This window comes from Watersipora subatra, chromosome 1, assembly GCF_963576615.1.
Source record: "Watersipora subatra chromosome 1, tzWatSuba1.1, whole genome shotgun sequence".
Lineage (NCBI taxonomy): Eukaryota > Metazoa > Bryozoa > Gymnolaemata > Cheilostomatida > Watersiporidae > Watersipora > Watersipora subatra.
The window spans coordinates 20,467,202-20,481,345 of NC_088708.1; the positions used below are offsets into that span (position 1 = coordinate 20,467,202).

Here is a 14,144-nt window from a genome sequence, read left to right on the forward strand (position 1 = left end):
CTCTGTTAAGTTATGTCAATGAACAATCCACTTGTGTTGTAGACTGCTGACAATTTTGGCTGACTGCACAAAGGCCACTTCTAACAATGAAGTAAAACCTGCTGCTCCAAAAAAAACTTAAAACTCATGGTTAAAAGATTGTAAATTTCATATTATTCCGACATTTTACAAACGTTCATTCTGTGAATGGATAAATAAGATGAAGGTCAGCTAAACTGAAAACATAACTTGAATGTAAATCCATCAAGTCAGTTTGAGCTGATGAAGAGTGACATGATTTGCTCCATGCTAGATAACAGCTCTATGGAAATAGACAAGATTCATTCTGATGCAACGAGTATCTCTCTGAAAAAGAAAAGTGGAGAGGAATTTAATACTATTAGCTGCAAGCCCGATAGCAGCCATAGAGACAGGCCTGTCATTGACCCTTGTGGCAAAGTTGATGTGCTGCCTACCATTGTGATTATTGATGACACGGAATGCATAGTTACAGCAGCAGCTAATATTGAAGGCGGCAGCCACACTGACAGCCACAGGACTGTTGAGAGCTCAGTCAATAACCAGCTGATGATGAACAGAGACCAGACAGCGCCGCATGCGAACTGTTCTGCTTTTGTTGCTCATCAGAAGTCTCCGCCTAACAAGCTAGACCTCCCGTCACCTCCATATAAGATTCACACACTACCAGGCTCAGCTCTACAACCTTCAGAAACAGGAAGAGACGATCGGGTGAAAGTGTTTACAGCAAATAGGGAGGATATTGCTGATAACCATAGAAAAAGAAAACGATCAAGAGCTAAAAAGATGGACTACTTTCACCGAAGATCACATTCACACCCGGAGCAGTTGAATCTAATGTCGGAGGAAGAGGAAGTGAACTCCTGGAGAGATTTTGGAAACTGGGACACACCCAACCCGGCACTGCTTCGTAAACACAGCCTGCCGCATGACAACCTCCACTTTAGTAACGTAGGCAGTTCTTCAGAAGAGAAAACCAAGTTTTGTGCTGACGCTGATTTGAACAAAGATGATCCGACTGGGACAGACAGCGGATTTGCAGATCCGCTGAGTGACACAGAAAAGGATGAAGAAGAGAACCTATGGAATAGGCCGTCAGAGTTTAAACTTCGGGACCAGTTTTATTCTTTCTTCCAAGCATCGGACAATAAACTCGCTATGAAACTATTTGGTAGCAGAAATGCTTTGTTGAAAGAGAAGAAAAGGCAGATGGAGGCTCGAACGTGGATAATACATCCGTGTAGCAACTTCAGGTAAACAACATTCGACTTTCTCTCGTCTTGATATTTTCTCAAATTCAATGCTTTCTAAACAATATGGCTGAAAGATGACATCATATCCTGTTTAAAATGCAAAAGCAAACATTTCCACAGATTATATTTTTCCGTAAAACAGGAGTGGTCCACACGGCCCCAGTTACCCCTACACATTGTTTATCGAAATTTAAAAATTGGGAACAGTTGAACAATAGCATTTTCGCTATTCCTTACAATTCAAAATCGGGATAAAGTTGCTCAAATAATATAAATGAGTACAGGTGAAGAATTCATTAACATTAATAGCGCTAAGCCCATAGTCTACATTCTTTAGCTATGGCTCAGACTAAGTAATATTAAATAGTATTAAGAAAGAGAGTTTGCGAAGTCGAGGAGGAAAAAGCGGAGGAAAAATTGGAATGGTTAGATATGATAAAGGGATCAATGGTCTTTGGGAACAGGGTACAAAAATTTAAAAATGCGTAAAAAGAAGTAAAAAGAAAAGATATGAATATATAAAATAAAGACGGTAAAAGAGTTTTAAGAAATAGCATGAGTAATGATTCTACCTAGTACATGTACTGCATCAGTATGTGTAAATGCTCGTTAATTATTGATTCCCTGTAGATGCGCTTAGAAATTCAATGTAAGCTGGAACTCTGCTGAAGACGGACTAGAAAACTTAAGATGTACTTTTGTAACCAACAGAGCAATAAATCTCTTTACTCTCCGGGCTCATTTAAAGGGTTACGGTAAAACCTGCGCACAGATCAGACACGCTTCACTTTGGCAGGATGCAACCTTCCGGGAAATATTACCTTCTATTTGCTGTATTCAGATACAACTAACAATATCAGCTTTCATATACCACTCTCCAGTAATAATGGATAGATGTCATGGCTGCCGAATGTTCCAAATACCGGCAGCTTTCTGTTGGCCAGCCTCTGGTAAATACTAATTAACTTTGAAGCTATCATTTGAAATTCATTCTTGTTTAAAACTCTCTTTTGTCTAAAACTTTCTTGTTTAAATTCTCTTTAAAATCTCAACACACACTCTGGACCTTTGGACATATGATTTTACATATAACATTTCATTTAACATGGTCAGAATTGATGTGGAGTTTTTGTTAAAAAGTGATCATAGATTCCAGCTACTCGGGTTGTGCAGCATATAGAAGCATGGGCTTAACAGAGATCTGACATGACAATATCTATTTACAAGTAATGAGCATAGGTTAAGCAGACAGAAAACCAGACATAGACTCTATTTACAAGTGTCATATAGTCACAACCCATTAGGGGGAGGCTAATAGCGTTCCCAACATAAACTCTAGTAAGTAGTGACTGGTATATCCAAACTTCTAACAGCTATCCATGTTCAACAAGATGAATGTTGTAATGTGTTTATCTATGTTACATCTTAGCTAATGGAAAACAATTGTTTTATTCTTCCGTCTGGAAAAATCTAAGCGCTCTGTCAGTCAGTTGCTAGGCAGAGCGGGTCAAGTGCCACCTGACAAAGTGGTGAGTTCTTTTTGTAAAAAAAGATAGAACAAGTTTGTAGCATATGATATTATACAGCCAACTCTCCTTAGTCTCGACACTGTAGGGTTTTAGTAAAGGTAATATATATTATAATATATTATTATGTTAGAGCCTTTAATATAATAAGAGCAGTGTCTGTCTGTCTGTGCGTTTATTCAAAGTCATGCTAAAAGCGATAGGAAAAAACATTGCTCTGCTTGGGAATCGAACTCGGGTATCAAATTAAAAAGCAAGTGCACTACACCACTTCGCAGCCTTTCTGCTTCATGGGATGGTTTTTCATATATGTACTGTCTCATGATGATATCTCATGATGCACGGAACTGGCAAGTGTACCAGTTACTATACTAGTTATAATAATCTTTACTATAATAAGAGCCATGTCTGTTTGTCCAAAGTCCCGCTTGGAGTGTTAGAGAACAAAATGCTTCGCACGGGTATTTAATTCAAGTATCAGAGTTTTGCAGTCAAGTGCATTACCAACTGCGGATCTCTCACTGGTCGTTGGACTCCCATCGTACTAGTGTACTATTATAATATAATATACTATCATATTATCATATCAACAATTATAATAATAATTGTTATAACGTATTATAGAGGATGCTAAGACAACTAGTCTTAGCTCAGTGATCATATAGAAAGGCTGGAGTGGGTAAACTGTAAAACCTGCATATAAAGGTTTATTATCATTGCAGATTGTACTGGGACCTACTTATGCTTATATTTCTAATCACCAACCTCATCGTTCTGCCTGTATCTATTGCTTTTTTCTACGATGACGTTGGACTTCATTGGATCGTATTCAACATCACCTGCGATACCATGTTTATACTAGACATACTCATCAACTTTCGTACAGGTAGATTAATAAGTTTATATTGTAATTCATTCTTATCTTTCACTCCAACAACCTACATTTCTTAACCAATAGTATGTCGCAAAATACCCTGCAGGTAAAACACCCATCTCTTAGCCAATAGTATGCCACAAAATACTCTTCAGGTAAAACACATAGTTTAGTCAATAGTATGTCGCAAAACACTCCGCAGGTAAAACACATGTTTGTGTTATAGGTCTTATAGACCCGGAATCACATGGTCATGTCATCCTTGACCCTAAAGTCATTGCGCTTCGATATGTAAAGACATGGTTTGTGGTTGACTTTATTAGTAGTCTTCCACTGGACTATGTATTCCTTGGTTTGGATGACCAGCCGTACTCAGCTGGTAGAGCCCTCAGAATTCTTCGGCTTGCAAAGCTTCTACAGCTCCTTCGTCTGCTACGCATTTCGAGGCTTGTACGCTATGTGAGACTCTGGAAAGAGGTAAGAATTAAATAACATTCGAAACCTAGTGCCATAATGAGAATTTTATTCAAAAAAGAGTTTTCTTTTTACCTGCAACATATGTTATATTGAGGAGTATGTGTCGTCAATCACTTCACCATCTGTGGAATACAAGGAAGTCTATGGCCAGGTCTGTGAGGAAAGAAAACTCTGATGTTGCTGGTGGCATTTGTTCTATTAATTTCACAACTTTGTTACCACAAGGACATAAAAAAGTCTATTCAGCACGAGTAAAAATAAACCTTACAACATCAGTTTAATCTAATACAGGAGTAGAATTACAACATTTGTTGATAAGGCTGATGAACTTGGTGTTATGGATGAAGGGGTCTTTAATGATGCCAAGTCGACTTTTTCCAGTATTCCTTTCTCTCTGGTGAGTCAAGGAAATGTTGCCGGAAGATTAAGACAACTTTATAAATAAGGCATCGTGTGAAAGCTTTGCCCCTAGTCCAGCAGTATGTATGGAGAAAAGTACACATCGCGCCTAGACGTACCTGCACGTACCTACGCAGCCAATTTAATGTGTAGCAGCTTATATAACTGTGTCTATGTATATGCCAACAGCAGACATGTAAAACTTTGTCAAGTCTGTGACGCCTATAATAGATAATACATGCACCTAAGCATTTAAGCTTGTTTGTACAAGTTTAACTTTCAAATAAGTTTGTGTTGATTTATATGAGGCTTAGCACACTTACACACGTGTTCTGCATATATTTATAACGGGTTATAGTTGTACATTCAAGTCAAAGGTGTCCATATCTACTCCATGTGATTATATGTTTTACTCATCTGTTTCATTTTTTAGCAATCCAAGAATGGCATTTGGTTGGAATTTGGTGACAAGAACTTATAAGCAAACTTGTATATATTCTGTAGTTCTTCAGCCTGGCAAGTATCGTAGTGAAGTTGTTCAACTTGATATGCGTGATGGTACTGATGGGCCACTGGAGTGGGTGTATCCAGTTCTTTGTGCCTGTCATTCAAGGTCTCCCCGAAGACTCTTGGATTGTCTTAAATGGCCTTCAGGTATTTAAACACACTCCAAGATATATTTTACTTGTGTGGAACGCGGGTAAGCTGTTTGCCTACTGTTAATCATTGCATACATCAAAGATACATTTATGAATCAGTCTATGGAAAAGAATAAATGTCAGTTTTTAAAATGGACTAGCCAGAGTACAGAAACAGGGTAGCTCCATTACCTTCTATTACAATGAAAGCTCAATTACAATGCAAGCTCAGACTGAGCCAACGAGAGGATTCCTGGCTGAACAACTAGTTATGAACATCTTGTAAAAAGCAAGAGCAACTGATAAATTTTTAGTGAGCCGTGGGAAGGACAGAGTTATTCACGTTGTGAATATTAGACGCTGTGGGTAAATATAACTTAGCTTGTTTTTTTTCCCGAACAGAGTAGCGCCGACATTTTTCAATTTTATTTTCCTACTAATAATTTTTTTCTTCTGACCATGATGAGAAACAGTAAGGGCATACAGTCATTGACAAAACTGCCTGATGACTGCTTTTTTTCTACAAACAACAGCATATTAGCACTGTACCCGCTTGGCGATGAACCAGACGTGGCTCACTCCAGGAATACTTGGGAAAAATTGTTCGTCTGTTCCGACAGACTTGGTGGCTAGTAGGGAATGAGCTCGCTGCCGAGTGAGCCATGTGCCAATGGAATATCTTAGAGGTGCAACACTCGAGCTACTGTACAACGCATCGCTCTTACGATCAATCATCAGGTTGTAATAAAGTATCTATTCACTAGAAAATCGATCTATGTTGGGTTGGTCCTTGCATTTTCACTGCTTGACTCTGCAAAAGACTTTAGGTCAAAAGAAATCCAGTAATTTTACAGCAGAGATCCTCCGAGTCGATGGCATACAACAGTTAATGTTACCTATAATCATAAGGCAATTCATTGACTCTGTAACCAGCTTCCATATATGGCTTCATCAGCGAACGTAGGCGGACTTCCAAACTTGCTTTACCTTGAAGGGAGTTGTCACAGCAATCAGGAACAACAAGTGCTTAGCTAAGAAACAAATTATTCTATGATGAAAATAAACACTGCTACAAAGACAAGACCTTTTTTAAAGAATATTATAGTGAAAAAACGGTCATTTTCGGCACTGATATATACTTTCATGAAATCCCAATTCTAATGAAAAGTATAAATTTTTGAAATGATTTCCTGGAGCAAAAATAATCGTATGCAAACCATTTTTCATCTTTGAAGCATTCGCATGTTTAACGTATTCGATAATGCTTCAATACCCTCTTCCTTAATACTTGACTCGTTTCACGGCGTGAATGCTTGTCCAAGCTCTAACATATTGACTCGGCGTTTGTCAATAGAGTTTAATAATGGTTTTTCATGAGCACTGTATTCTATGAGTATTGATCAGCTTTAGAAACTGAAGCATGACAAGAAAAGCGCTGGAACTCTTGATGAACGGATGACCGCAAATTCATTTATATTTCTGTTAGCGCTAGAGACAAAGTTACATGTCATTCTCATCTCGGATATTGGCAAATCAAGCTTACATCATAAAGAGAACAGTGCGTGCTTATTGGACATACGTCCCTTGTGATGTCTAAAGCAATTTCTAACTGGTTTATTCTAAAAGGCACAATTCTCCTCTATCGTCTATCGTCCGAGTCATGTAGCATGTAGAGAGCAGTCATGGTCTAGTGGGTCAGGATTTCTGACCAGCAGACGACACCCTGGGGCTGAATTCCCAAAAAAGGCCTCTGGTGGTGACAGGAATGACATGCAACCTTTAAATTACTCTCTGCAACTGGGCATGTCTCCAGTTGTCAAACACACGGACATATGCAGCTAAGATCACAGAGCCATTGTTTGCATAAAAATACTCTTCAAAAACACTCACAGCCTCCATTTGCAGTCAGCTAAACAGACATCATACTCGATCGCTGCTGGATTGCTCACATACGCAGCGCAACCAGTATCCAGATCCTTGTCTACGTGCTTCACTAGGTAGTATTGTAAATTTTAAAATGCTGCCTTCATTAATTACTTGTCAACTTTTGGTCGTTTCAGACAGCCACATGGTGGGAGCAGTACAGCAAGGCATTGTTCAAGGCTCTTTCCCACATGTTGTGTATTGGCTATGGTGAATTTCCGCCTCGAAACATGACTGACACTTGGTTGACGATAGCGAGCATGTTGGCCGGTGCTACCTGCTACGCTCTTTTCATTGGACACGCCACAACTCTCATTCAGTCCTTTGATACGTCTAGCAGGCAGTTCAGAGACCATGTAAGTAAATGATCGGGTTCATATATTCCATAACTTGATATACTTACAAACAATGTCAAGTCCACATTAGATGTTCTGATAACATGCGCAAGTGGATCACATGACTTGTAAGTCACATGGGTGAGACTAGCTCAGACAACATGTAGGTGTGACAGCAGAATAAGATGACCAACTCAACTAGTGTTATGCATTCACAGCTGTAAATTCATGTATTTGAGATGTCAATAATAGAACGTGTCAAAGAGAGGGCTGATCACCTAAATCCTTAGCATCAGGATCCAATCACGCTTCGGCGAGTTGGCCAAATCAATGTTCTCTAGACAGTCACAGTATTATGAGAAAAATGTGTGAATCGTTTTGTTATGGTATGTTTAACTTTTAAATAATTTTCATGTGAGGGAATTACATCTTTTGTATTCTCTTTAGAATGAGCCACAAAATCCTGCAGATATTTAACAGCTCACTTCGCTTCTACGATAAAACTTTGTTTTGCATGATTTTTTATTTAGAACACCGTATTAATAAACACCGTATTAATATTAATAAACACCGTATTAATAAACACCGTATTAATATTAATAAACACCGTCTTAATAAACACCGTATTAATATTAATAAACACCGTATTAATATTAATAAACACTGTATTAATATTAATAAACACCGTATTAATAAACACCGTATTAATAAACACCGTATTAATAAACACCGTATTAATAAACACCGTGTTAATAAACACCGTATTAACAAACACCGTATTAATAAAAACAGCAAAACATGTTTAATAATTGTTGGTGAAAACTTCCAAACATTAAAAAATGGTTCCATGGCATGTGTTCATATACAAAAACCAAAATACATACCCTAGTACACAAACATAAAGCTTGCTATTTATCACGAGCCAGTTAAAAACTGTCTGTTATAAAACTCACATTTATCTACAAACGTGTACATGTTCAAGAACTTCAATGATATTTGACTTATTGAAGTACTGAATAACAAGTTTAAAATAGTATCTTGCAAGTCGGGCCAACTGAATAGATAAATGGACATTTCTGCACTGTGCTGCGTTTTGTACATGAGGGATAAAGTTAGTTACTACGTCACTAGACAGCTCTTGTCTGTTCCTTATAGGCTGTTAGACAAACCAACTTGCATTCTATTGTCAAAGTATTGCGTAAGTTGCTCTGTTCTGGTGCTGAGTATATATTGGCTTTTTCAGCCTTGAAGCTCCGACAACCTTGACAGCTCCCAGGAGTGCAGTTAGGATATTATTTGTCGAATCATTTTTATTACTTGCTCGTGATATTGGATGAGATTGTTCAATTTATTGAAAGCACTCGCCTACAACTAACTAGCCTGTGGGTGAAACACTCCAATTATAGTTCAAATAGTGCCTTTACTTCACTTACTCAAGGGAGCACAACTCCTAAACATAACACATTCGCGCTTGTAGTTGCAGCAAGTGAATGAGTATATGATATATAGAAAACTGCCAGGTGAGTTGAGACGAAGGATTACTGACTACTACGAGCATAGATTTGGTGGAAAACTCTTTAATGAGGCTGCAATTCTGTCAGAGATTTCTGACTGCCTCCGCAAGGTTGGTAGGCTTGTAGGCCCTTACATTTGACACTGAAATGAAAAACGGATTGAAACATAATATATTGATTTCTTTTGTTGAAAAATTATGAGGTATTGAATTTCATACATAAATAGACTCAGGTTGTTCTGGTTTGAGTTATGATTGCATGGGCTCAACTGCTGGTGAAATACTCTCTGTGGCTAGTTAGGTCATTATGTAGGGCATGCCATCTCTTTACATTCAGTAATTTTTTATTTGCTCATGCGTAGTTTATTCCTCCCTTTGAAACAGTTGTTAATTTTCATCGAGCCAAAGTTGCCAACTCTTTAACGTGGTAAATACATACTTTAAAAATAGGCTGAATATTCACAGCGCCAAATTGAGAGAAGAGCAATTTGGGAATGGCTATCACTGAACATACAAAAGGGCCTGAGATAATATTGATAAAACATTGAGCTGTGATGAGCAGGTTCAAACCCTGATGACTCCGCCCATTAAAAAACTCACTCTCACAAGCGACTCTTATTCACCCAGAAATTGTTGAAGTGAAAGTTTTATAAGTTACACGTACTATTAATGCAAGTAGTAGTTTTATCAGTTACACGTACTATTACATGCAAGTAGTAGTTTTATCAGTTACACATACTATTACATGCAAGTAGTAGGTTTATCAGTTACACGTACTATTACGTGCAAGTAGTAGTTTTATCAGTTACACGTACTATTATATGCAAGTAGTAGTTTTATCAGTTACATGCAAGTAGTACAAAAATTCCAAATCAGATAAAATTTATTTCAACTTTCAGGTTGGCAGGTTTCAGCTACAATATTTTAAGTTTTTGTATTAGCTTGGATTTGATAATATACCCAAAACTGCATGGTATTTCCTAAGACTTTTACATTCAGGAGCAATATATGATGGGTACAATGATATGACAACATGACAAAATGGTGGAGATAACTGAATTGTTGTAATGTTACATGAGATTAGACAGAAATTGCTTATTTAGTTTCCGACAATCACAAGTCATGATGGTGTCACATACCCATCTTCATGCAAGGTTCAACTGACCTACAAAGATGACTAAGGAAAATGTTCTTTTAACACCATGATAATCAAACATTTAAAATAAACACTGTCTAGTAGTAACACTAGTACAATACTAACTGTTGCTAACTACACGTCAACTACAAGTTTATTTGTTTTATCTGCAACTATTACTTCACCAATTGTATATTTGAATATAAATATATGTACATATATATATATATATATATATATATATATATATATATATATATATATATATATATATATATATATATATATATATATATTCAAATATTGTTGTATATATATTCAAATATATATATAAATATGTACAGTTTTGAATATATATTCAAGTATATATATAAATATATACAGATTTGAATATATATTTACTAAAAACAATTCAATATATTCAGTGAGAATATTTCAATGTATTCAGTGAAAATATTGAAATATATTCAGTGAATATATTGAAATATTCCCTGTACATGTATTTTACATGATACATGTATTTTAATATGAGTTTCGTGGATTATTTTTTACGATTTAATAACTAAGATGAGTAGTTGACTATGTTTACATCTATGTTTGATAACACAAAGACTGATCTCAGTTTGCAAAAGTTCAAGGTTGATTTTCTTTTAGCAATGTTATGCATTTCTTAACACCATTTGACTTTGTTGTCCAAATTCAGTGTTTCATATTTACTTCATCAGATCTGTTGCTTTATCATTCTAGAACAGCTGCACAGCATTTTGCTCTTGTGTTATGCGGAGGCAGCTGTACACATGCATAGACCTATATTATCAAACTGTGATAGCACAAAAACAAATAGGTTTTTTAACGGCACTGGTTGTAAAGGAAATTACATCTAGAAAATGATTTATAAAATTGTTGTTTTTACCTTTTATACCAACTGTATAGCACCTGTACCACTTGTCTGCTTATGTTGGTAGACTGGGTTCCAACAATGTACATGTAGGAAACATAAGAATTGAGTTTTCTTAAGAGATTTGCTGAACTAATTAATATCAGTATCGTTCCCCTCTGGTGGCATTCAATTGAGGTCATCGTTTTCTCAGTCTGCCAATTAACGGCAATCAATCGCCAATGTACTTGAGATGAGAAACTGAATATTTTACAGGATGTTATACAACACAACTGCAAGGAACTAGTGAGAAGCGTACCCTTTTTCCTCAAAGCCGACGAGAGCTTTGTTACCGACGTAATAACTAAACTGCAGTTTGAAATGTTTCAACCTTCTGATATCATAATCAAAGAAGGAACAAAAGGTGACCGAATGTTCTTCATACAAGAAGGTAAGACAACTGCCTTGTAAGAAGGTAAGAGCACCAGCTTGAACGTGCCTCCGTCAACTGGCTAACTATTTCACCTTGTCATACAGGACTAATCGAGATTCTGACCGATGAAGGCAAAATCGTGACGCGATTGGGAGATGGCTCGTACTTCGGAGGTAACTAGTTACTTGATTATAATAATTACCCATCTAAAAATAAACACTCAACTTTACAATACAACTATTTACAAGATCTAATCTGCAATATTTTTAAACTATGTCGTTCGTGTAACAAGGCAGGTGGGCTGGTAATCGCTATTCTTCATAGCTACAGCATAATTGAGCTAACCATGATTGGTTTTCATTGAAAGTTTTATCATAAGATTTACAGAATGATTGCAACCACTACACCATAACTGTACATCCAGGTCTAACATGCATATAGCACAACAAGAAACATCAATTATTTTGGTGAATTTTGGAGAGAGGCCCATGCAAGCTCACTTCACTACATTCTGGTAAATTCACAAACTTGCCATACACAAAGTACTAGATGTGGTATTCATATGTACATTATAATATTAATACAGAGATATGTTTGCTGACCAAGAAATGTAGAACGGCGACAGTAAGAGCTGCGAGCTATTGCAATCTCTTTTCCCTATCTAAAGAGCATTTTGATAAAATCTTGGAAAACTACCCACTGATGAGGCGGACATTGGAAACGATTGCAGCCAAGAGATTGCATAAGTTGGGAAAGGACCCAAATCTTGTGACATCACGAGAAAGTCTGCTTGATGACATTAACGGAATACAGAAAGTGTTTGAGGTGAGGCGTGTGTGCTCTATTTTAGAGTAAAGGTGATATCCTATGAATGTCCTATCATCTCTAATCAACCCACTCTGTTTATGCCAAAATAGTTTAATCTTTCAATCTTCGTGGAGTCAAAATGGCGTAAGCCTTTATTCGTTATAACACCAAATTGTTGTAACTTTGAAGAGTCACATGGCAATCTTTCAACAAAGCTTCCGACATCCCAAGCTTTAATCTGGTAGAAGCTGATATAGCTTAAAAACTTACAACGAAATGTTGAAATGTTCAATTATTTTGGCCAGGCACTTGGCAAAACTCGCGTTTGATTAGATAAAATTATTTCTTCACAAACAATCAATTTAATATTGATTTAGGGCATACCATATAGAACTGTGCAAACTGAAACAGAAAATAGCTGACATGACGTTAGTTCTTTTAGTTCGGCTCCGATCTGCGCGGCTGTCCTTTAACACTTTTCCTGCTTTGCCTGAGAAGCTTACTTAAGAAGCTTTGAAAAGATAGCTTTAGTGATTGTATGGCATAATAATACGCCTGACAACTACAACAAGTATGTGTTCTTTATCAATCAGGGCAGCGACGATGATTCATGTGATGACAGCGAGCAAGGATCGTCTCCAACTCTCTCCAGAGAATCTAACAGTCAGTTTCTCACGGTAGTTCGAAGCTTCTTCACAAAAGATTCTGAAGAGTTTTCGCCATCCAGTCGCGCACCATCTATGAAGAGTGGCATTTCTCCCAGCCAAGCCTTACCCCGCTGCAAGAGCGCCCTCAACAACACCCTCAACCACTTGATAATGGTCCCACAAAGCCAATCAAAGACGAAACTAGGCAGAGCCAAAAGTGCTGCTGATGTGGCTGACAATAGCACCTTCCTTTCACAACGGCTGTTTGCTCCGGGTGATGAAACACGTTCCTCTTGTTCTCCAGGTAAAAAAAGGCGAGCGAAGGATGAAAAACTAGGCACACACAACTCGAGTACCATAAGGAATAAAGTCAAGAAAGGACACAGTCAACCTGGCAGTCCTCGCGCAGTCATTAGTGAACGAGCAGGACTTACGGCGAGTGCAAACAATGTCTGCAAGTATCCAGTGATGACCCCTCAGCTGTTGCTGACTGCCCAGAGCAACTCTACAATCGCGATGCCAGAGGAAGAGTTCGAAGAGCGAGTAAAGTTTGTGTTGAGCGAAGAAGTGTGAGATGAGAAACTCAGAGTAAAGTGACAACAGCAGTTTCTAAATAAAGGGCGCTATACTAACTGCATAAATTGAAAATGTTGCTAAATGGGTCTACCACACGCATTTTGGGTAGGCAAACTTAAACAGAATCTCTGGATGGATAAATGAATCTCATTGTGATGCCAAAAGTTTTGTAATGCGCTTTATATTACAAATATTTACTGACAAGCTTCATCAATTTTATGTATTAAACTTGAAACTTTTAAAATCATGCCTTTTATAATATGAAAGACATTGTAATAAGGGTGTTTTACTATCGATGTTATATCAGGGAACACAGGCTTATCTACAGTTGCTCACAAGATCCCCTATTATAAATTTATTGTTCTGCGTAGCTCATGAAGCTACAAAATACATTGAGTGCCAAATCTAAGATTTTACTGGTTAACTAGTGATAACCAACCACTAGTTACTAATAGTAGTTAACTTACTTTAAAACTGTTAATTGCTAAATGCTAAAAGGATTGGCTTATCTTGCAACAAACACCTGCTGAAATTTGACATAATTGTCGTGCTGGTCAAATAAAGTAGGAAGGCAGAAGTTGAAGATGCAAAATAAAGATAGATAATTTATGTTCATGGCTAGAGAAACTTGATAGAGGTAAAAATTTACCTTGTGATAAGTAATACCTTGTGCTGGTCAAGCAGATTGGACTGAAGAGCTGCACAGAGAATAA

The 14,144-nt window shown here is 37.2% G+C and overlaps 1 protein-coding gene across 1 annotated transcript; it reads left to right on the forward strand.

The window, feature by feature from the left end:
* The first annotated feature begins 1,161 nt into the window (after positions 1-1,161).
* On the forward strand, positions 1,162-13,428 carry LOC137410130 (potassium/sodium hyperpolarization-activated cyclic nucleotide-gated channel 1-like). Its single transcript, XM_068095743.1, has 10 exons — positions 1,162-1,271; positions 3,520-3,683; positions 3,898-4,148; positions 5,052-5,201; positions 7,246-7,464; positions 8,921-9,067; positions 11,245-11,419; positions 11,506-11,574; positions 11,988-12,226; positions 12,802-13,428. The coding sequence occupies exons 1-10, from the start codon at positions 1,177-1,179 to the stop codon at positions 13,426-13,428; spliced, it is 2,136 nt and encodes a 711-aa protein (XP_067951844.1). The 5' UTR covers positions 1,162-1,176.
* The last annotated feature ends 716 nt before the right edge of the window (positions 13,429-14,144 follow it).